Raw genomic sequence first — 24,550 nt, forward strand, 5'->3', positions numbered from 1 at the left:
CTTGTAGCAGGTTATTTATGCATTACATTGCAATATTTAGCTGCGTGCATAATAATTACATTTTTGGAAAATGTATATTTAAAAAAATTAAACAGAATATAAAATGGGTCTAATTTTACTATATTTTTACTAGACTTTAAAAAGGAATAGTGAAGAAACACATTATATTAAATGTTTTTATATTTTTTAAAGGTACAAAGTATGAATAGCCTTTGAATTAAATGCATATTTGTGTGTATAATAAGTCTAAAACTATTAATAATTACAAAATGCTTTTTAAATACTGTTTTAATATTTAATAACCTAAACAACGTACAATATTTTGTATATTTTATTTAGTGCTGAGCAAAAATGAACTAACAAAAAAGAATAGTTTGACAACTTAAGTGTGTACAGCATTGTTTATATGTATTATGTATATATAAATACACACATGCATGCATATATATTAGAGAAAATGTTTATTTATATTTAGATATATATATATATGTGTACAGTGTATGATACAAATTATATATACTTAAATATCTAAATGTATGTGTGTGTATTACATATACATAATAAATATATATAATACACAAACATATATTATGTTAAAAACAACTTATTTTGCATGCAATTAATCTTTGCCCAGCACTAATATTTTATACTATTATATCTTTTAAATGTCTTTGATGTAGATAATGCTTAGGTAATAAAGATGTGTGTGATTGTGCTCACCTTTGGTCCAGGAGGACCATCGCGGCCAGAAACACCATCATGTCCAGGGTTACCCTGCAGAGTTGAAGGCATAACAAAAATGACTCCATCATATCACACAGCTTTTCTCTATTTCAATTAATCATCAATAAAGTTTGCTGACCTCACGTCCAGCCTCACCAGGAGCTCCACTCAGTCCAGGGGGTCCCATTGGTCCAGGGGGTCCACGTTCACCAACAGGCCCAGAGGGTCCCTGCTTTCCTGGCTCTCCCTGTAGTGCACGGGTATAATGGACATTTACATTCATGCATTTAACAGATGCTTCAATCAGAAGAGACTTACAATAATAGAGAATACGACTAAAGTCAATTATCAGCAGAAGAACGGATTCATCTGAAAATGAAGGTGACGAAACAGCGTTTATAACCTGTTTTATTGTCATCCAAATTAAGTGATAGAGTCCACTAATACTCACATTGTTAAGTTTGTTTATTTATTTATTTATTTATTTATTTATTTATTTATTTATTTATTTATTTATTTATGTTTTAATGCCATATTAGCAGCATTGGCTATATTCATGGCAACACCTATACTAAATACACAATTTATAACATACAATCATATCAGTTTCTTAACAAACATTCATTTTACAAAAACAAAACAATCAAATAGTAACGACACCGAAAAAGTCATATACAATCTTCACTACAATCGACACTCCCCTTTAAAGTTTTGTACAAACATAATAGCGTGTGTGTTATTTTATTATTTATTTTACTATTACTTTCATTTCATTTACATTACATTTGTCTTGTGTATTATGTTTTCAGTTTTTTCTTATGCTTGTTAAATCACTCAAAGCTTTGATTTCCCATATGTTGATGTTGTTTTTAATATTTGTTTATGCTTGTGAAGCACTTTGAGTTGTATTTAATGTATTAAAAGTGCTATACGAATAAAATTATTATTAGTAGTATTATTTTTACTTTTAAAATGTGACATATTTCAATAAAATATGATATTCAATTAAAATTTATAGTTACTAAAATTAAACAATTCACAAAAGAACACGTTGAATTATGTTGTATTTTATGATGTAATAACTTCCCCCGTCTCTTCACCAACATCTCTTCTCCGATTGGTGTTTGGTCCCACAACAGGGCGGGGTCAAACTGTCACTCACATGAGATCCACCAATCAAACAATAGGACAAAGTCAAGTCCCACCCTACTACTGTTGTAATTTTCAACCAATTCAATGTTCTCAACCAACCTTCTATCTCTCTACAATCCCACCCGCTCTTTAAGATCTCAAAACTCAGGGCTTCTTGTAGTATCCAGAATAGCAAAGTCCACTAAAGGAGGTCGAGCCATCTCATATATGGCTCCTAAACTCTGGAATAGCCTTCCTGATAATGTTTGAGGCTCAAACAGACTCTCTTGGGTCAAAACTAGATTATAGGCCAATCTTTATAGTAAAGCATATACACAATGCATCACATAACTGTAGGTTGCGTGAGTGTGCTCCTGAGTGGGCATGTACACAATGACTGCAGGTTAACTATGTTTATATATGATAACTTTAACTGTTTAAAGCTATTAGTTACTAGTTAATTAAAGATAATAAAGTTATGGTAACTAATAACCTTATCTTTACTGACTTTGATCGTAATGCAATAATGTGCACCTCTTGTAAAGCTGTTTTGAAACAATAATTATTGTGAAAAGCGCTATACAAATAAACTTGAATTGAATTATTGTTCTCATTCAAGAAATAACACAAAACTACCGCAATTTATGTATCCTGCTGATTTTAAATACAACCTAAATTGACACTTACAGTAATTACGCGTATCATATATTGCTTGTACAATCTGTGGGTTGAAGTTTGATTTATTCATGGTGTTTTTGAGTTTGAAGATGCTATTATTTATTCTGATATGTTTCTCTTTTATTATTATTATTTGTTTAACTGTCATATAAATAAATTAAACATAAAATATATCTTGATTTACATTGTATGCTGACTTTAACGTAGATCCACATATTGTTGAAATAAAAACTAATATCTATATAAATCTGTTGCCGGAGTACTTACAGAAGGACCTGCCAAGCCGCCGAAACCTCTCTCTCCTCTCTGTCCAGGAAGACCAACAATACCACGAGATCCAATAACACCAGGGGGTCCAGGAGATCCAGCGAGACCCTAAAGACAAGAGGCCATTAAAAAAAACATTAAGATTCAGAAACATCATGGATTTCACCTAATTGTGCTTTGATTCATCATGGTTAATAAACTGTAAAGGCTTAGCTCTACTACATTTCAATTGCATGGAATGAAACTATTCAATTCCAGAGAAGTAGACCTTGTTTTGTTACATTATTTATGTTCATTGTACTGTATTTTTCAAAAGGCAACTATATTGTTGAAGTCAAAAGGTAGCTAGAGTTTTTTTTTCACTATTTGGTGCTAAAAGATGTAGAAAGAAATGCACAAAAATAAAATACAGAACAATGTTGTAATACAATTGATTTCAGATTACATTTATCTACATTTGTTTGCTTTATGTATCTTATATTTAATCCCAAATGGCGTTAGACTTTTTAAAATTTAGATTGCTATTTATTTTCAGTTAAATAAATGAATTTATTACTTATGTTTAAAGAAATAAATAGACTTTTTATGGTTTTATTAATATATTGTGGAGTTTTCATGTGATTTCATGAACTAATTGTGTTGTGAAATTAATGAATGTACAATAAACCTCATAACCTTGAAACCGTGATTATTAATCAGACTATAATTATACCAACAAAATTTACAATCATTGCAATACCCTCTAACTGCAATATATAAACATTTGTGAATTGAACGAAGTGTTAAAAATGTACATTATTGCCTACTTTTAGCTGAATTTAAAAGTTGACATTGTCATTGAACTAAACTGAATAAACATTAAGCCAAACTAAGCTTAATAATGACAGTATTGGAAGTGTTGGAAATGTTTACTCACAACAGGACCATCGGGACCAGGGCTACCCCTCTCTCCGGAGGGTCCTGGGGGTCCAGCAGCTCCAGCCTCTCCGGGACGGCCAGCGGGTCCCTTCTCACCACGGTTTCCTCTTTGTCCCTCTTTACCAGCTGGACCAGTAGGTCCAGGGGGTCCAGAAGCACCCTGAGATTAAGAAACAGTAAACAAATAAAATAAAAACAAAGGCTAAGAGAAGTTAGTAATGCTACATACAGTATGAAGTTAGACCAGAGATTCCCAAATGTATTTTGTAGGCTGACACTTTAACGTTTAAGAGCCCTCTGAGATTTTAAGTATTTAAATAATTTAATGTCACACTCACATGTTTACAATATGTCTAGTGCTTTCTAGCGGCCACATGACATGCACATAAAAAAGTAAACGTTTTACTATTAAAATATATAAGCTCTATTTTTTGCAAACACATTTTAACCCTGGTTTAGAATGAATAATACTTACGGAGGGGCCTGGAGGTCCGACTCTACCAGCAGCACCAGGGAAACCAGTAGCACCCTATTAAAACAAAAACACGACCAGATTGCTATAAAACAACATGAAATCACTGCAATATCATTTTGATTTTCATTAAAAGTGATTTAAAATAATTATGATTGCATTACATGTCATATAATATCATAAAATGTCACAAATTCATGGTTTATATAACAAAACATGTATATTTTTTTGCAATGAAAGTCATGCATTTTAAGTGTGTGGCTAATTATAGTTAACTAATATAATAATAATAATCTAAACAGCAAAAATAAATGTTAACCTTAATTTTAAAAACTATTATATTATTTGAGTTCATATATTTTGTTCTCTTTCTTTTCCTTCTGTAATTCTAGACTAAGAATTTTTTTGTCAACCCAAATAATGGTTTAAATATATATACTTAGATTCTGTGTATTGTGTAAGTAGACCAAGAAAAAAAAAGATATATATATAAAATATGTATTTGTAATGTAATTACTTGTACTCCATAATTATAAAAGGAAATATTTAGTTTTAATTTTATATGCATACGTAAAATGTGGAGGATCACTATATTCTCGTAAACATTCTGTCATTGTGTATATTCTCTCAATAAAAAATCTATTATATCATACTATTATAACTATATGTATGACTATTACAACATAACATACTAAAATAACAAAAACAACACCTGAAATAAGCAACAACAAAAAAAAAAAAACATAGACATATTTAATAAAAAAAGTACATTATTAAAATGACAATTTAATACAAAACACACACACTAAACAACTTGGTGGTGAAAGTACTATTTTTCTTTTTAGTGTGTAATAAAGTCTAATAATATAATAAATAGTGTGTAAAAACACACTTACAGGAGGTCCAGCACCACCACGAGCACCTTTAGGTCCAGTTGCACCAGCAGGTCCCTATCAACAACAAATAATAATTTAATAACACATTACATACCTTTTTAAAATTCAAATACTCAAATAGAATACCTAAGCTTTTTAAACCCTATATATAAATATATATATATATATATATATATATATATATATATATATATATATATATATATATATATATATATATATATATATATATATATAATTTATATATTTATAATTTATATATATATATAATATATATATAAACTGTTCTGCTTCTAATACTGATGATATTACCTGTGGTCCAGAAGCTCCGACAGGTCCAGCAGGTCCAGGAGCTCCAGCGTCACCCTTGGGTCCGGAGTCTCCAGTCTCTCCTTTAGCACCAGGCTGTCCATTGCCACCCTGCATTAAGAAAATAGATAGTTAACCTCAAATTGAAACCCCTCATGGTGAGAAATGACTGACAATAGGCTGGTTTACTTACAGGAGGTCCAGCAAAACCAGCAGGTCCAGGAGCACCGACTTCACCGCGCTCACCCTGAGATAGGACAAAAATCAAAATGCATCAGTGACATGCATTACACTGTTTATATATAATCCCAAATATACTGTGCAAAGCCTAATGCATGAAATAAAAGTCAAAATGAAGTAGGTTATTGAACTATTTAATAAACTCTAAAGAAATGAAATATTGCATGCATGTTTGTTTGAGTTATTTAAATTGTATGCATCAGACTTCTGCAGATTATATAGTGTGACATACTGAAAAAATTAATGATAAAAAAGCTTGGATTTAATATGAGCAAAAATGTGCAATTTTCAAAATAAAAGTCTGAACTATTACTCAGAAGGCATGTAGCAGACTGTGCAAAAGAAAAAATGTAGATCAAATATGATCCACTAGGGTAATTCTGCTAATACATTTTGCATGCAACTGCTTGGAAGTTAGCATCATCTTTTACTCCTTATGTCTATGTTTCAAGATATTTAATTTCTGATAACTTACAGGGCCTCCGCGAGGTCCGGTCAATCCTGGGGGTCCAACAGCACCAGGCTCTCCCTAAAACACAAGCAAATTCAAAGCTCATTTGGTAACATTATTCTTTTATCCTTTTATTTAGTGTCCAAAATAAATGCCCAGTGCAACTGAACATGCATTTGAAGCTGAAACATATTTGCTTGACAATATTAGTGTTAATCTTTCAATGCTATCTAATAAATGTTTTATTTGTCTTTACCTTATCACCAGGAGCACCACTGGGTCCAGGAGGTCCAATAGGGCCGGTCATGCCACGCACGCCATCTTTGCCAGGAGCACCATCAGGACCCTTAGGACCACCATCACCCTAAAGAGAAAGCACAATATTATTACTGTTTGTAAAGATCTACTGAAATAGGTCAAAGGCCAAAATGAACCAAAACGTGGTAAAGTCTAGATAGGATATGTGGCCGGCTGGAGTTGCGATATGCACATCAATATGGCAGCATTTTTTATGACACTGTATAACAATAATATTTTTACAATACTGTGACTGCTGGGGTGGGGTTAGGCGTTAAAAAATACAGTTTATTGGGTTAATAAAATACAATAAATGGGAAATTTAATAAATAATATAAATAATTCTTGTGAACTTCCGGCCGTAATCGTATCCAATCTAGCAACAACCAAAACGTTTTGTCTGTCACATTTAGAACAAGAATCAATAGATGACAAATTAAAAGACAATTTGTGACTAAGGATAACAAAAACAGACATGAGGGTCAATAAATCTTTTAAAGCTTTCTATTCATGTATGGTTTGTTAGGATAGGACAATATTTGGTTGCAATACAGATATTTGAATATGTGAAATATGAAAATTAATTGTACTTTGAGAAAATCACCTCCTTAGCAAAGCATATCACTAATCACAAATTGAGTTTTGATATATTAATTGTAGAGGATTTACAAAATATCTTCATGAAGTATGACTTTTAACTTAATATTCTAATGATTTTTGACATTAAAAACAGTATAATTTTGACTTTTTAACGTATTACTGGCCATTTCTACACTGTAAACAGCTATTACTTAAAAAGTGAGTAAATCTACTGCCTTAAAAGTGGCATGTTTATTTAACAAAAAAAAATGGTAGTAGTTCTGTTGTGATTTAGAAATGTTAATTTCACGTAACTTAATTTTTTAGAATTATGCATATAATTAATTTTAAGGCCATGGATTTACTCACTTTAAGCAAAGTCAACTAAACACCATTTACAGTGTACACATATACCTGTTTGACCCCAAATACTCATTAATTATCATTTTAAGTCTTTAATTTGCATGATCTATCCATGTCTGTCCATCTATCCATCCATTATTTTTGTGTAAGGGACCAACACTCATTCACCAAAAATCCCAGTCTTATTTTTGACCCATATATTTTTCACAAATGTATGTTAACTCGGATGTCAAAATGCTGCAGATATGAATGAGTGTAATAATCTTACCCTGTCTCCTCGGGCTCCGGGCATTCCTCCAGCGCCGCGCTCTCCGGGCATTCCCTGCATCCCTGCGGGTCCGACACCACCGTTGGCTCCAGCGGCACCAGGCTCTCCCTGAACACACAAAAAGCATCAGGTTATTTCTCAGATATCCCTATACATCATTTTACATTTACTATACATTAATTTTGTAGATGACTTACTTCTAAATTCTGTCCTCATTTACTCACCCTTTATTTGTATCAAACATTTATGAGTTTTGTTCTTCTGTTGATCACAAAAGAAGATATTTTGAAAAATGTTGGAAACCGGTAACCATTGACTTCTATAGTATTTGTTTTTCCAACTATAGATGCCAATGGTTACAGGTTTCCAACATTTTTCAAAATATCTTCTTTTGTGTTCAACAGAAGAAGGAAGGTCATAAATGTTTGGAAGCACTTGAGTGAAGTAAATAGTGAGAACATTTTTATGTTTGGGTGAAGTATCCCTTTAAATCATCAGAGTTCCAATATGTAAATACTATGATAGGTCTAGGATATTTTTATTATTGTTATTTTTTATACTGATGATGGGAATCCAAATACAAATGTCATTTTGTTACTGAATGAGGAGTCTTACCTTAGCACCATCATTACCAGGGGATCCAGGGGATCCACGAGGGCCGGTTGGGCCGCCAGGTCCAGGAGCCCCACGCTCACCAGGGAAACCTCGGTCACCCTGCAGAAGACATTCACAAAATCACTCTACTGTATTTTGCTACAAATAAACAAAACTACTGTAGTTATTTATATTTAAAGGTGCCGTGAAGTGCTTTGAAATGTGCATTATTGTGTGATGTCCGACAAAGACAGGAAGGGGATTATAGAGTAGCTCCCCTTTTTAAAAAAATCAGCCAATAGTGTTTGGTTTTTATCACAGCTCTGCCAGTGAGAGTGTATAAAATGAAAAGAAAATGTATCTAAAATAATCAAGCTATATATATATATTTTACAGCTTTTACATCATTTCATACCATAAAATATTGCTTTTCTTTTTATTCTATCTATTTTGCTTTAAAGTATGTTGGTAATCGAAAAACAACATACAGCTACTAAGAGAATTATGTATATTTTTTTGCAGTGTAAGCATAATATCAGTAATAGTGACAATACATTTAAATGGTGCAAAGGGGAAAAACGGAGGTGTGTATTATGGATTAATCTAGATGAAGGATATTTATGTGAATATACTCACTCTGGGACCAGAAGGACCGGAAGGACCACCTTCACCAGGAAGACCCTGTTAAACAATCAACATAATCAATAACACTGAATAAACACTGATTGGCTTTTTTATTTTACGATGTGATTGTTTACAAGACGCTTGATTATGGTGACTTAGTCTAAACTCCATACAGCTAGCATACAGTAAAACCCAAAAATAAATAAAACCTCAGACCTCAGCTGTAATTATTTGGATTTTTCTTTGTATTAATGTGTACAGGACACTATAATTTATTTATGTAAATGAGGAAAGCAAAATAAAGCAAACTGTGAAATATTATACCCAAACATTCTTCATTCAAATCAACCTGATAGACTGCAGAAACTACAATAATGAAAGTTGTTTAAATATTGTCATAATACAGTTATCTGAATTATTTTTGGTCGATAGTAATCCATTACATACAATACCTTTCAATCAAAGTATTATCAAGATGAATTTGTTCTGAGCAAGTTTGATTCTGAGTCATATTTTATGACCATTTTCGAAACAATCATAATGTGAGAGATGCTCTGAGAAATGTCTGAATCATTTTTGCGTTTACTCTAGCCATGTCCAAGCGATCATCCATACCTGTTCGCCAGGTTTGCCAGTCTCTCCTGTAGCACCCTGTGCACCTGGAAGACCCTGGAAGAGAATAAACAATGATCGTATTAAATAACTAAATCAGTTTAACTGGATCAACACCAGCATTCTGCACAACTTTCCTGCTTGCCTGATTTGCTTAAATGTTCCCCATTTCGAAACATTGTACATATTTATAACCCTCTACTCTTCGTCTACGTGCTTTGACACAATCTACATTGTAAAAAGCAGACGAATTGAACTGAATTACACCAGTAGCTATGTTTCTATCCAACTATTTTTATGCTCATTTTGGAATATTGCATTAAAAAAGAGGTAAAAATATAATCGCGATTGATCACATCCCAAAATAAAAGTTTGTTTTTCATTTACTCTTTAGTTTATCTTTTTTATTTTTACTATTATTGTTGTCGTTAGCATTACTGTTATTAATATTGTTAATTAACAACCTCCTGTATTGCTGTATTTTGTTTATTTTATATATGCATATGTCTTGTGTTCTGCTCAATGTTATATGCTGATTGTAAATGTCATTTGTTTGGTTCACATAATTTCTAAATAAAATATTACAAATTTCATGAATAAAAATGTTAAAGTTTGTTTAGACATAATATATGTGTGTGTGCTGTGTATATTTATTATGTGTCTATAAATACACACGTGCATGCATATATTTGAGAAAATGTTTATTTGTATTTAGATATAAAATATGCATATGATGCAAATTGTATATAAATTTGTATTTCTATGTAATAATACTGTTTTTTGTACAGTTTTGTTTCTATGTAGGTGTGTGTATCACATATACACTTTTTATGCACTATTGATTATTATTCCCCAGCACTAAAAAATGACAAGAAGCACATAAATGTAAAAAAATATGCATTAAAAAATCTATACACAAATGATATTTGTCAGGAAATGGCAACTTTGACTCATTGAATGCAAATAGTGATTTATTTGCAAATGTTTTATGCGATATTCCAGTTTTGCACATAAAACTATTTTGCATCTTTGAATGGAAACTTAGCTATTGATAATTATTACTAAATTTAGAAAAAGCCTAGCCATTTTATTTAAATTACACAACTAAAAGAGACTATTTCGATGAGCATTGAAAAACGTACCTGGAATCCAGAAGGACCAGCAGATCCCTGTTCTCCTTTCTCTCCAGCAGGTCCCTATGAGACGGCAGACCAGGTAAAAATCAGAACATTTCACATTGAAATAATGGATTTGTATAATATCAAGCTTTTAAAGGTTTTAGCAGACATACAGCAGGTCCAGGAGCACCAGGGCCACCGATATCACCATCCTTACCAGGAGCTCCCTGTAACACACAATGATCATAATTCAATTCAATTCTAGTTTATTTCTATAGTGCTTTTCACAATAATTATTGCTTCGAAGCAGCTTTACAAAAGGTGCACATTATTGCATTACAATCAAAATCAGAAACGTTAAGGTAATTAGTTACCATAACTTTAATAGTTACTAATAACTTGAACTAATTAACTAGTAACTAATAGCTTTTAACAGTCAAAGTTATTATATATAAACATAGTTAACCTGCAGTCATATAGTATGTAGGTGATGTCTGTGTGTACATGATGAATCAGTTCAAACATTCATTCAAGTAACAAGTTTAAATAAATGTTCAAGATTAAATAAACATCACACCTGTGTAATTAAGGACTTGAGACATAAATTACCTTCTCATTAAGGGACAATATTTACTTCTGGTGTTTAATTAATTTCTTTTTAACTTTCACAAGATTAAGAAATTTTTTTTTTTTTAAATTAAAAAAAAATAAAGCTTTTAAATATATATATATATATATATATATATATATATATATATATATATATATATATATACACACAGTTAAAGTCAGAATTATTAGCCCCCCTTTTATTTTTATAATTTTTTTATTTTTTTTTATTTCCTAAATAATGTTTAACAGAGCAAGGAAATTTTCACAATATGTCTGATAATATTTTTTCTTCTGGAGAAAGTCTTCAGTGATTAGAAATGAGTTACTAAAACTATTACGTTTACTATTACTTCCGTAACTATTACTATTACGTCCGTTAAACAGAAAATTGGGGAAAAAAAATAAACAGGGGGCTAATAATTTAGGGGGGCTAATAATTCTGACTTCACCTATATATATATATATATATATATATATATATATATATATATATATATATATATATATATATATATATATATATATATATATAAATTAGTACATCTTAACAAAATAGTTTTATTACACAGTTATATCCATAAGGATAAAATTTTAGTCACCTAACATGTTTAGGAATAGAAAGATAATACATTTAAATTCAAACAAGTTATTACAAATTAATTAAAATAAATAATAATAATAAAGTCTATAAAATTTAGTTGGAATTTTGTAGTTGTAATTAATGTTTATCTTGATTTTTCCAGTTTATTACAATATTATTTAATATTTTCCCCATCATATTAATTTGGGTGTGTTAACCCAGTGTGTGACTGCATCTTCAGGTTTTTTGTTAGATCATTTCTAGTTTTGGCTTTGATACTGACTAATTTAATGTTTAGACAAAAATGTATTATTGTAAAGCACCTTATAGAAAATATTAATTAAAAAGAGAGATCTGTGAGAGGTGAACACTCTATGTTGACTTTGATTACAATTAAAATTTTAAAATAATGCATATTTTTTGAAGTCAAAAAAGTTCAAAAGCCACTCCAGGGCTTTTCTGATGAGCATTTCAATGAGTGCCTTATAAAGGGACTGATTGTATATTAAATATAAAACATACACAACTAATCTAAATGCTGATTGGCCTCTTTGTGTTGTGTTATTGGTTATAAAGCTCACTGCAAATGGAAGTAAAAGAAACCCTATACAATGAGAGCAGATGTGAGGTTTCTTTTCTTACTTACAGCAATCATAATAAACTTTGTTTAATTGTTTAAAGGTGTAATTATGTCCTCTTATCTTAAATTATTAAGCATTTGTATCTAATTTGCCAGCATTTCCAACCCTTTTCAGGACATACCAGAGGGCCAGTAGGTCCAGCGACTCCTCTCTCACCAGGTTTACCACTCTCACCCTAAAAGCAAAGATAAATATATATTAATATTAATCAGTTGGTAAAAGCAGACATTTATAATTACTTATGACTTAAAACTTAAAATAACTTTAAGAAAGCTAATTTTTTTTTACAATTTGAGAAAATAAATACCATAAAAATAAATATCATAAATTATAGTTTTAAAAAAATCTTATTTTATTAAGCATCATATCATACAACAGGCTTTTTTGACTAATACATATGGAATATAGAGAATATTCAGATTAAGTTAAGTGAGGAAAAGAAACGATTAATTTTCACCATGTCCAAATTACAATTGCATAAATAAAATGCATATAAATAATGATAAAAAATCACTTAATATTATGATGAAATCTCTGTAGTTTACAATCATTTATATAATGAAATACAATGATTGAGAAATTAAAAATGAAACATTCTTCAAAAGTCATATTCACACTTTCACAAAAATCAATCCAGAAAATGTTAATCTTAAAATTTGCATCAGTAGTCTTTATAAGGTCAATCTTGCATAATATGTTATATATTCACTCATTCATTCACTCTGAGCAGCCTGTTGTATAATTAATTAGAGCTAAAAATAAATACAGTTATCACAAAAACTTACATCAGCTCCTTTGGGCCCAGGGAATCCCATCACTCCAGGAGCACCACGAGATCCGGAAGGTCCTGGGGGTCCGGGGCGGCCATCTTGTCCAGGTGCACCCTGTGAGTAAGAGATTCATGCAAACATTCATTTAAACACAAGATTAGATCTCATATAAATTCTACACATGCATACAAAAACTATGCAATGAAATCTTACAGAAGGTCCAGCTTTGCCATCAGGTCCAGGGCTTCCAGGGGCACCAGTCATACCCTAAAACAGACAACAGGTAAACAGTTAAAATCTCTAAGATACTCTTTATACTGCTAATAATGTTTGCACCAATTAAAATGAAAAATAGCATACCTTAGATCCAGGCAGACCTGGCTCTCCTGGGCGACCAGACTCTCCGCTGGCTCCTTGACCTCCCATTGGTCCGTTGGCTCCACGCTCGCCAGGGGCGCCCTGAAATGAGATCAAATTTAGTTTATCTTTAGTAAATCTTCAGTGTTTCTGCAACAGAAATCTTCTACAGGACCCTGGACAGCTCCTTCTAGCTCTATGCATTTTACTGTGAGGAATAAAGGACTAAACAGAGCTTAAAAATATTCAAAAATGACAAGATTACTCTTTAGTTTAAAAGAAGATGACTTCTGTTTGGATATGCATGGGTAAAAGTACTCTGTAAGTAAAAGATGTGCAATTGCATGCCTAAAAAATATTTTAATCAACACATTAAAAGTGCTGCTTTCTAATCAGAATGATTCAGTCCTAAAAAATAATATATATATATATATATATATATATTATATATATATATATATATATATATATATATATATATATATATATATATATATATGTTTTATCAGTCAAAAGAGCATGTTTTATAAAAGAAATATTGAGTTTTTAGCAACTGTTTTACATTGGAATGTAATTTTATGTGTGGTGATGGCATTAATGTTGTGGAAACTGAATCATTTTTTTAGAATTCTTTCATGATTACAATGAAACTGAATTCTTAAGAAACAACATCAGTTTAATTTCCGCTCATCTCCTTTACTATAACTTTGTGTGTATTTTGTGCATATTTGAATAATTGTAATATATTTAAATAAATATATGTCTAAATTTAAACAAATGTAATATTTATTTTTGGTTTCAGTCATGGTTTCCAAAAAAAATAAAGAAATAAAAGAAATATAAAATAGTTTAATGGGCATCAAATTGCATCTTCTGAATAGACAGCATTATTAAATATATTACACTACAGAACTTTTAAATGTAAACAATATTTTGAATTATTACTATTATTTACATATTTATATCACATTTCCTTTTTTAATGTGGTCAAATAAATGCAGCCTTACTGATTCAAAACTTTAGTCTATTTTCTCAAGCGCAAATGTACTATGATTTTCAGAGATTTAATACATTTAAGCAATTTTAGTCCTGATTTGTCAAGTGCTGGATTAATAATCTCACCAATGGTCCAGGTGCGCCATCAGTACCAGGGAGACCACGGTTGCCAGGTGCACCCTTATGAAAGAAAAAGAAAATAAGTAAACAAAAAAAATAAAGCATTATTGTATGTATTTGTTCTCGTTTTAGTAAGTTAAACCTACACGGGCTCCAGGAGGTCCGACGGGTCCAGCACCACCAGGCTCACCACGAGCTCCTCTCTTTCCTTCCTCACCAGAGTTTCCGGCTAGACCTTGGGGTCCAACTGGGCCCTACAAAAGTGAACGACAACTATTAATTTAAAAGCAGAGGATTTAGTAGATATTATTTGTGTTTTATAGATACTTACAGGCTCTCCCTTAGGACCAGCATCTCCCTTAGGGCCTTGAAGACCAGGATCGCCCTGAAATAAAAAGCATAAAATATTAATTTTACAGTATTTATGTCAACTTTTTAAATAGTTTAAATAAAAGAAATTGATAGTTCTCCTATAAATGTATTTTTCTCGCTATTATTCATTCATTTTAATCTAAACCTGCATTAAAAATGCTAAAAAGGATGTAGTATTGTAATAACTGAACAGTTTTGGGTGCCATTGACTCATATAATAAAATATATAATAATACTTATAATATATAATAATACCAACAGAAATCACAATCTTTTTTGTGAAAACAAATTATACAGGTTTGGAAATACATAAAGGTCAGTGAAATTTTATGTTTGGGTGGTTGAAAGTGTTATTTTCAAATTACACACTATTATTTAGATCTTCAAACCAGTTTCACACCAATGTCAATTAAATAAAGGAGTGCAAAAACATACTCAAACCCTGACTTTTTTTCCTGTATGCACAGTAAAAAGCAGTAAACATACATTGTTTCCTTTGGGGCCTGGAGCTCCATTAGGTCCAGCGGGTCCTGGTGGTCCACGAGCACCAGGGAAACCAGGAGCACCAGCGATACCAGCAGCACCCTAAAATGGCCATGCAAACCAGTCAAATTACATACAGACTGGGGTGGATAAATACAATGTATTCAAATTAACCAACTAATAAAGACCAGGTCAATTTATATAAATGAAATATAAGAAGACTTACAGGAGATCCTTTGCCACCAGGAGAGCCATCAGAACCAGGACCTCCCTACGCAGAAAGAAGAAACTCACTATTAAAGCTAATAACATTTATCTTATTCTCTACACACTGTAATTAAAAAAATCTACACTTTATATATATATATATATATATGTTGCATTAACTTTTTTTTTAAGAGTTTTACTTATTCCCAAAAGTACATTTGAGTTGTCAAATGGATAAATTGATGGATAAACACCATATTTGTTTTAGAATGCATTTAATGAATTACTTTTGTTTTGTAAATAATCCAATTATAACTTTCTCTATTTCTAAATATACCATCAATTTATACAAATATGCCAACACAGACATTCTATTTCAAAATGTAGAAATCAAAATAGTAAGATTTTTACAAATATATATATATGAAATACTCACAGCAGGGCCGGCAGCACCAGCAGGTCCAGGGTTACCAGGCTCACCACGGGATCCCTGAGGTCCCTCTGAACCACGACCTCCAGCAGCGCCAGTTTCTCCCTACAGAAGGAAAAAACATGATTAAAAACTTTTATTTTTAGCAAAGTGACTCCTAATTTACTCATTTAGAAGCACATTTTATTGGTATCCCGTCTATGCAAGAGTTAAGAAACAACTTAATTGTGTTTCTCTGAATGTGTTTGTGTGTGTTTAATAATATAGCAGTGCCTTTATAATATAATATTGTCATCTGCACCAATCCATGACCACAAAAAACATTTAAAATGTGGGTGCACTTAATGTAAAATGAGTGCATAAGTGTGTTAAAAAAAACAGTGATTAAAACATTTATTTTTAGGAAAGTGACTCCTAGTTTACTCATTTAGCAGTGCATTTTATTGGTATACCATCTATGCAAGAGTCAAGAAACAACTTAATTGTGTTCTGAACGTGTTTGTGTGTGTTTAATAATTTTGCAGTACTTTTATAATATACTTTGGTCATCTGCACCAATTCATGACCCCAAATTTGGGTGCACTTAATGTAAAATGAGTGCAAAAGTGTATTTCGTTTGCTGTACCTTAGCACCAGCACCACCAGGGAAACCAGGAGGACCAGCAGGGCCAGTGGGTCCCTAATGTTGGACAAAAATAATAAGATAGTTAAACAAAAGAGATCAAACACATAAAAATGACTTATAAGATTCACCCTGATCTGATTGGACAATGCACGGTAAACTAAAGTTTCAATAGCATCACACTGTAAAGATTACACTGCAAAGATGCTTTTCTTACTTAGAGTTTTTGACTCATTAGTCTAAGTATCTAAAATTATTAAATTAATAGTAATTTTCAAGACATGCATATTGTTTTGTATTCAGAAATAAAAGGTGAAAATTAAAAGAGTTTTTACTTGAAACAATCAAAATAATCTGCTAATAACGTATGTAAAATAATCTTATTACAAACCAAAAACAAGATTATTTTACTTCCCCTTTTGGCAGATTTTTTCTTTCGTTTTAAGCAAAAACTCACTTAATTTTGACTCATTAATTCTGAAAACAAAACAATTTTTGCTTGCTTAGAAAATGCTTCTTGATTTAAGAATCTTTAGATATTTAGACAAGATACAAGACAAAAACACTTTTTTTGCAGTGTATTATTTAAATTTAATGACAGGTTGTATTGTAACAACCTGTCAATAACCTTCTCAGATAACTCAAACATTCAAGTTGTCATAATATAACATCACATTTCAAGTGGACTAAACTTAACATTTTAAAGCAGCACAAACACATACTTAAATTTGTATGATTTATGAAAAATAATGATCAAATCAAGGTGAATTGTACTGACTATCAATCGAAATGAAATACTTGAATTTTATGTATATTCATACAGTAAGTATGTGCATGTATTCCCAGAATATTGAGACTTACGGGAGGTCCGGCAGCGCCAGTGTTGCCATCATTGCCACGTGCACCCTGCAGAAAACAAAAGCAGATTCATTTTTATACTGAATGATGACCTGAATCCTGATATAAAAGCATAGTTCACCAAAAACTTGACATTTACTCACTATTTATTCATCCTCAAAACCTTTATGAGTTTCCTTTTTCTGTTGAACACAAAAGAAGATATTTCGAAGAACGTTAGAAACTGGTAACCACTGACATCCATAGTAGGAAATACAAATTCTATGGAAGTCAATGGTTACAGGTTTCCAGCATTTTTCAAAGTAACTTAATTTGTGTTGCGTTCAACAGAAGAAATAAACTCAAACATGTTTGTGACAAGTGAATAATGTCAGAATTATTAGTTTTGGGTGAACTATCCCTTTAAGATTCTGCAATTATTGAAACAAGAACTTCTATACACAAGAAAGGAATTCATAAATACAATAGAATTCAATTTGTTTGCATTAACGCATACTTCAAATATTCACATTTATAAAAGTTTACTCAAGAATAATCAGTATTTATTGCTTATAAATGCATAAGCTGTGCAGAAACAGTATAAAATATATGTGGTATAAACATATGAGATGGAGACTGTTCTGAATATTCAGTAAAAAGACTAAAATAAAACAACTCTCTATGTTTATTTTAAGATTGTAGTTACTTACAGAAGGACCAGGAGGACCAGGGCGACCTCTCTCACCGGGCAAACCACGAGCACCCTGAATAAAAATTGAAAAAAGAGCAAATGTGAGACAAATTATATGTTTTAAGGTATTTACATAATCTTTTAACCCGTCCAGATCCACTCACCATGGCTCCAGGAGTTCCAGCCTCACCAGGAGAACCAGCTTCTCCCTAAAAACAGAGTGAAAATATGATTAATTGAGGACGCAATTAAGCATATATGTGAATAATAACATCTGCATATGATAAATAAAAATCTAACCTTAGGTCCAGCAATGCCAGCGTCTCCTTTAGCTCCATCTAAACCAGGGAATCCCTGAATAAGGCAATAAAAATTACGGTCACACTTTATTTTACAGTACAATTCTCACTATTTTTAGACATTAAGCCTAATAAACTACCAATTTGCTGCTAGTTTAGGTACGATTAGGGACATAGAATAAGATCGTATTTAATAAGGTCTAATAAACAGGTAATATTTTAATGATAGGCAGTTAATAAAATAGTAGTTAATGAAGTGAGTTGTTAACTTAAACTAAAGTGTGTAAAGAATGTAAATTGCAATATAATGTCAGCTTTGAAACATTCACATTTAGCAGTACTTCATGTTGTGTGAAAACACATATGATGGAAAATTGCATTAAATAAATAGCTAAAATTTAGAATGTATGAAATGAAGTCAAAAAAAAAAATTTAAGCAACACTGTAGACAAAAATAAAATAAAAACACACTTTTGGTGAGTATATTAATGAATATCTAAAAGTTAATATGAAACCTAATACAAAATAATACATATAACTTTTATTTTATGCAATTTTATTATTATTATATATATATTTAATAACTTATTGTAAAACAATTTATGTAGACTAAACACATTTGAAGGGAAACTGCTTTAAATAAATAGCTAAAATATTGGAATGTATCAAATGAAGTAAAAAACAAACACTTTAAGCATTATTGTACACAAAATACGCACCCATTTGGTGAGAATATGAATGAATATTTAAAAAGAAATGCAACCTAATATAAAATAATACATTTATTTTATTGATTTATTTTATTACTTTAGACTAATTTAATAACTTATTTTATGCAATTGCATTATTTTGTACTTATTTATTTAATTACCTAATGTAGAATAACTTAATGTAAATTAATTTATGTAGCCTAAACACAAATGATGGGAACTTGCTTTAAACAAAGCTGAAATATAAGCTAATCTAAATCTAAAATAGCTAAAAAAAAAACAATATTAAGCAATATTGTACACAAAAATAAAATACAACACATTTAATGAGCATTATATTAATGAATATCTAAAAAAATGATGCAACCTAATATAAAATAATACGATTAATTACTTATTTTATGCAATCTTATTATTTATACTTAATTTATTTACTTAATTTCTGCAAAGATGCATGAGTATTGCACACAAAACTAAAAACACTAATATATTAATTAAATATGAGTATTACAAAAATGGCCATACAATGAGAATGTATAAATAAACATAATAATTCAATAATTCAAATAATAAAATAAAATAAAAATATTATTTGCTGTCATACTCACTCTGTGTCCCTTGATGCCGGGGAGTCCAGGGGTTCCTGGGAATCCACGAGCACCCTGTGAAATTAGCATGACAATGCAATCTATATTGTGTACAACTCCACATATTTATTACATTCCAATGAGCGTGCAGCATGTCTTCTTACACTCCAGTTCAAAATGTCTGTGAATATCAATGAAAAACATAAGTCTCACCTGAGGCCCAGCTGCTCCACGCTCACCGGGACGGCCTGCTTTGCCAGCTTCACCCTTAGAGAAGAGCAAAACCGATATAAATAGGCATGAAGAACATACTGAAGATGATTTAAATGAGGAAAAGAAAGACTAACATCTTCTCCGTTCTTTCCAGGAGGGCCGGCAGGACCGCGAGAACCCATTGGACCCTGCAGACAGATTAATAATAATAATATTCAGCAGCAAATGTGCACATAGAAACTTATAAGATGCACATAGAAACACTGAGAATGAATAAAGTAAATGCAAGGTACTTACAGGAGCACCAGGCTCACCAGGCTCGCCTGGGGGGCCAGTGAATCCCTGAGGGCCCTGAGAAAAACACAGCCAAATACAGTTAGAAATTAGGTAAAATAGTTAATTTATAATGTTCATTTGTTTATTTTATAGCATGAAAACCAACTTACAGGTGAACCTGAAGGTCCTGGGGGGCCACGGGGACCCATGGGGCCCTACAAGAGAAAAACCACCATGTTAAATATAGATTTGATAATAATGTAGGCAAATCTTTAACAACATTAAACATTGTTAAATCACAGATTCTAATAGTGTTATTGATGTTTATGCACAACAACAGTGAGTTATGATATGCGAGATGTACAAAAGAGTGCAGAATAACCAGAAAACAAACACATTTCTGAGTATTCTGTCCACAGGAAGAGGAGGAAAAACAGAGAAGCTGACTTACTGCTGGTCCGGGTTGAGGAGGACCGCTGGATTTCTCACTGCCATAAGCCATCTGGGAAAGGAAAGACTGTGGGAGAGCAAGAGAATCGACGTATGAGCTTCTGTGATTACCTTCAGCTCATCATTTAATACTGAACTACTCAAGGATTGAGCTCATTTTAATGCCAGATATTAATAACTCTCAATACACATGGATGTAAATTAAAGCATGCATGTGCTAAGCCACAAACAACTTAAAAAATGCTATTTTTTGCTTTTAAAGGTGCATAGTCTGCTTTTATTCCTCTCAACCTAGTGTGAATCCTAGTGGTGGGAATGATGGGAGCTGTTCACATAGTTAGGTACTGAACTACACCGTAAGCTCATATTATTTTGGTTGTTGTTATAAACAAGATTAACAAAAAAATTCAACTTCAGTATTTCTACTAAAAACTAGCAATTTAGCTTTACTAGCAATTTCTAAAATCAGTGAATAAAAATCTGATTTGTGCTTTTTTAAGCAATATTTTCCTCATTATTTAATTTTTGCTAAATATTAATTATTACATTATCATTTTATTGTGATAATAAATATTTTTACTGTATTTTATTTTCATATATATCATTTTTTTTTAATGGCAACCATAAAAATCTAGTGTAGTAGTAGTAGTAGTAGTAGTAGTGTAGCAGTGGGAGACTATGCACAGATTAATTTCTTTACTTGATTCTCTTAAATATATTTATATGGATGCAGACAACACAAATGCAGGTTCACAGATTTTTAAACATTTAAATAAATCTAAATTGATTCCTTACTCCGCCGCCAAGGCCTGAGGTCCCAGGAGGACCAGGAGGGCCAGGGAGTCCATTCTCTCCGGGAGTACCATCTCTGCCAGGAGTCCCGACAGGACCCTGTAAAACACAGCAGAGACCCATGATTATCCATTTCTTTCCATACTAATTTTATTTATTTATTTATTTTTTTGCATAACGTATATATAAAAGGCTACATCAAGTCTGAAACAGTACTGCGAGTGACACAATATTAGAATAAAAGCTTTAATATGCAACTTTGTTCAAGTTATGTAAAGAGAGGTCAAAGGTCAGCAGAACAAGTAAAGGTCAACAGGTTAAATGGTTAATTACTACCCTCAATTTACCTCTCATATGGATACAAGCTTGTTAACAGCTATGAAATTTGCACTTTTGAAAACCCCGATGTGCAATTTTGTTTTGTTGTTTTACTAGTCTGCAAAACACTGTGAGCACAAGCATATAATTAGCTTTTTCAACAACAAAAAATCTACTCACTGGGTCTCCTCTTGGGCCAACAGGACCCTAAAGATGAAAAATTAGAAATATTATAATACTTTAACTTAAAGGGATTTGTAAATATAACATAAACAGGCTTTTAATGTGCCGAATGCACATTATTGTGATGCATTATTTAAAAAATGTAATAAAATTCACACTAACCACAGTATCAACATATGGAGGCTCAGGACCTGCAGTGTCTTCTTCTATGGAATAAATTTAAATATATTTCAGAAATGAAATAAAACAGCTGAGAGGATGCATAATCTCAAAATATATGTAAGTACTTTCAGCAATAAGAATCCCAAAACAAAGCATTACTACTTTTGTGTGTGTGTAATTGATTGGAGCTTAATGTGCATTTACAAAATGAAACATGCACAAAATGTGTGTGTGTATATATATATATATATATATATATATATATATATATATATATATATATATATATATATATATATATATATATATATATATATATATGAAAGCACATTGATATGTTATGCATCATACACTGTTCTGAGAAACAGCGCAGAAAATGCATTAATAGTAAAAAGGTCATAAAAGCTACAAGCAAAACATCCTTAATCCCTCAGTTGCATGTAAAAGCATCAGTAGTGAGAGAATCCAGTGAAGTATTAATACTCCATAGGGCTCCAGCATGATAGCAGGCCAATGGCAGATATTTCCCAGAACATGTAGTTAAGCGTTTGCACACTTGAGGGCGGCAGAGCTAGCATGACCAAGAGGCCTGTGTGACTGGGGCGAAGGTGGAGGTAGTACCGTCGGGGCAGATGGGGCAGCATTCTCCATCGGGAATCTCTGGATTGGCACAGTCTGATGTATCCTCGCAGATCACCTCATCGCACATGACCGTCCCGCTGTCGCAGACGCAGATTTGGCAGGGCTCGGGTTTCCATACATCCTTGTCGTTGTAATTCTGACCCTCCAATGTACAGCTACCGAATGAGACTGCAAGGACAAGAAGCATGAATTAGGACAATCAATCGAAGGGCCTACGGGTCCACAATAATATCTCAATTTGATTTTAAAGGATAATTGTAACCAAACAGGTAACTAAATCTCACCCTCAGAGTTCTAAGTGACTAAAAAAGTTTTTAAAACTAAATACAAACACCTCTGTGTCACATTCAAGAGGAAATATATGGTAAGTACATAACAAAAGCATTGACAATAGCATTTCACTCTTGCATATGCAGAGAGTGAACATCAGAGACCTTATTGTTTTAATTTATACTGTTAAAAATCTGTCAAATTAGGATAAAATAGTATAATTGGGAGTGGTGCATAAGGATGATGATATTAAAGACAGGCCCACATCATGTTTAAGACTATGTAGTATTAAACTCCACCGCTTGGTGGCGCTATTGACTGATAAATGCACCGTCACGCCCCGAACACTCACAATTAATGAACTGAAAACTAAAGAGTTTTCTATATCGAATAAAAATCTTGTTTGTCATTCAGAAACGCTAAATTTTGTGTATATTGTTAAACCTTAACGGCTAAGTTAATCTTGACAAAACCGTTTGCTTACACGAGTGAGGGCTGCGTTTATTCTGTCACAAAACAGTGTAATCCACAGATAAGCGGTTTTATATCCTGTTATCGAACGATAAATGTATAAAAGAATACAAAGAAGCGTGAAAATGAGAAGATAAGTGATTTTAAAAGCCCTCTTGTCTTCTTTTTGTCGTCTTTTCCTTCAGCGCATCCTTCGCTCGAGGACATCACTCTGGTGCGCGTGCTCGCGCTCAACATGTAAGGGCACGCGCGCAGAAAACAAGCGCGATGAAGAAACAACAACTCCGCAAGATTCAAAAAGAAAGATTTCTAGAAGATTTAAAAACGCTGGTGAGAATACAAACGTAGGGTTTTCCTCCTCAAGACATCCCCAAGAAAGTTTTAGAGTGCAGGTGAGCTGCAACATCTCCCCCTCCTCAGTTCTCCAGTGTCCATTGTCAAGCATCTTTGGAGTAAAAAGCAGGAGTAAAAATCATATACTCACTGTCATCCTCTCCTTGTCCTCTCACTGCAAGGACCACTGCGGCGAGCAGCAGCCCTAACCGGATATCCACAAAGCTGAACATGTCTAAATATTAGACATGTAGACTCTTTGAGGCTAGGGGAATCCTGTTTTGTCCTCACTCATACACGTAGGGTCCGGTCTGTGTAACTCCAATCCAGACCCTAGCAGAAACTCCCTACTGCCTAAACAAATGTTTGACCCCGGCTTTTATATGCCAAAGTTTTGGGGAGGTGCTGAGTGCGCAAGATATCTGCTACATGTTCAAGTCGAAGGGAGTCCCTCCTTCAGCCAAGACAAAGGGCCGCCTTAAAACATGTCAAACTATTCCTAGTCTTCATTACAACGTGGACATTTTGAAAACATGGAGACGTTTGTTAGGGATTCTGGATATCTTGCTCTTCTCCGAATGTCGGG

At 32.2% G+C, this 24,550-nt stretch overlaps 1 protein-coding gene across 2 annotated transcripts in view; it reads right to left on the minus strand.

Annotated features, from left to right (window-relative positions):
- col1a1b (collagen, type I, alpha 1b) overlaps positions 1-24,327 on the minus strand; it is a 36,114-nt gene extending 11,787 nt beyond the window's left edge. Inside the window, exons 1-42 of one of the 2 annotated variants that reach the window (XM_056469063.1) lie at positions 24,116-24,327; positions 22,870-23,058; positions 22,249-22,289; positions 22,084-22,110; positions 21,589-21,684; positions 20,795-20,860; positions 20,514-20,558; positions 20,365-20,418; positions 20,202-20,255; positions 20,068-20,121; positions 19,876-19,929; positions 18,559-18,612; positions 18,423-18,467; positions 18,278-18,331; positions 17,592-17,636; positions 16,734-16,787; positions 16,115-16,213; positions 15,698-15,742; positions 15,475-15,573; positions 14,948-15,001; positions 14,763-14,870; positions 14,623-14,676; positions 13,504-13,602; positions 13,357-13,410; positions 13,159-13,257; positions 12,495-12,548; positions 10,714-10,767; positions 10,565-10,618; positions 9,426-9,479; positions 8,823-8,867; positions 8,208-8,306; positions 7,593-7,700; positions 6,342-6,449; positions 6,110-6,163; positions 5,588-5,641; positions 5,398-5,505; positions 5,086-5,139; positions 4,193-4,246; positions 3,716-3,877; positions 2,800-2,907; positions 863-970; positions 721-774 (exon numbers count right to left, since the gene is read on the minus strand). In XM_056469063.1, the coding sequence (XP_056325038.1) occupies positions 721-774; positions 863-970; positions 2,800-2,907; positions 3,716-3,877; positions 4,193-4,246; positions 5,086-5,139; positions 5,398-5,505; positions 5,588-5,641; positions 6,110-6,163; positions 6,342-6,449; positions 7,593-7,700; positions 8,208-8,306; positions 8,823-8,867; positions 9,426-9,479; positions 10,565-10,618; positions 10,714-10,767; positions 12,495-12,548; positions 13,159-13,257; positions 13,357-13,410; positions 13,504-13,602; positions 14,623-14,676; positions 14,763-14,870; positions 14,948-15,001; positions 15,475-15,573; positions 15,698-15,742; positions 16,115-16,213; positions 16,734-16,787; positions 17,592-17,636; positions 18,278-18,331; positions 18,423-18,467; positions 18,559-18,612; positions 19,876-19,929; positions 20,068-20,121; positions 20,202-20,255; positions 20,365-20,418; positions 20,514-20,558; positions 20,795-20,860; positions 21,589-21,684; positions 22,084-22,110; positions 22,249-22,289; positions 22,870-23,058; positions 24,116-24,197 (3,057 nt within the window). In that variant the 5' untranslated portion in view covers positions 24,198-24,327. Of the gene's footprint in view, positions 1-720; positions 775-862; positions 971-2,799; positions 2,908-3,715; positions 3,878-4,192; positions 4,247-5,085; positions 5,140-5,397; positions 5,506-5,587; positions 5,642-6,109; positions 6,164-6,341; positions 6,450-7,592; positions 7,701-8,207; positions 8,307-8,822; positions 8,868-9,425; positions 9,480-10,564; positions 10,619-10,713; positions 10,768-12,494; positions 12,549-13,158; positions 13,258-13,356; positions 13,411-13,503; positions 13,603-14,622; positions 14,677-14,762; positions 14,871-14,947; positions 15,002-15,474; positions 15,574-15,697; positions 15,743-16,114; positions 16,214-16,733; positions 16,788-17,591; positions 17,637-18,277; positions 18,332-18,422; positions 18,468-18,558; positions 18,613-19,875; positions 19,930-20,067; positions 20,122-20,201; positions 20,256-20,364; positions 20,419-20,513; positions 20,559-20,794; positions 20,861-21,588; positions 21,685-22,083; positions 22,111-22,248; positions 22,293-22,869; positions 23,059-24,115 lie in introns of both variants that reach the window. The other variant, XM_056469062.1, reaches the window with a different exon arrangement.
- Positions 24,328-24,550: the final 223 nt, after the last annotated feature.

Source organism: Danio aesculapii, chromosome 12, assembly GCF_903798145.1.
Source record: "Danio aesculapii chromosome 12, fDanAes4.1, whole genome shotgun sequence".
Classification (NCBI taxonomy): domain Eukaryota; kingdom Metazoa; phylum Chordata; class Actinopteri; order Cypriniformes; family Danionidae; genus Danio; species Danio aesculapii.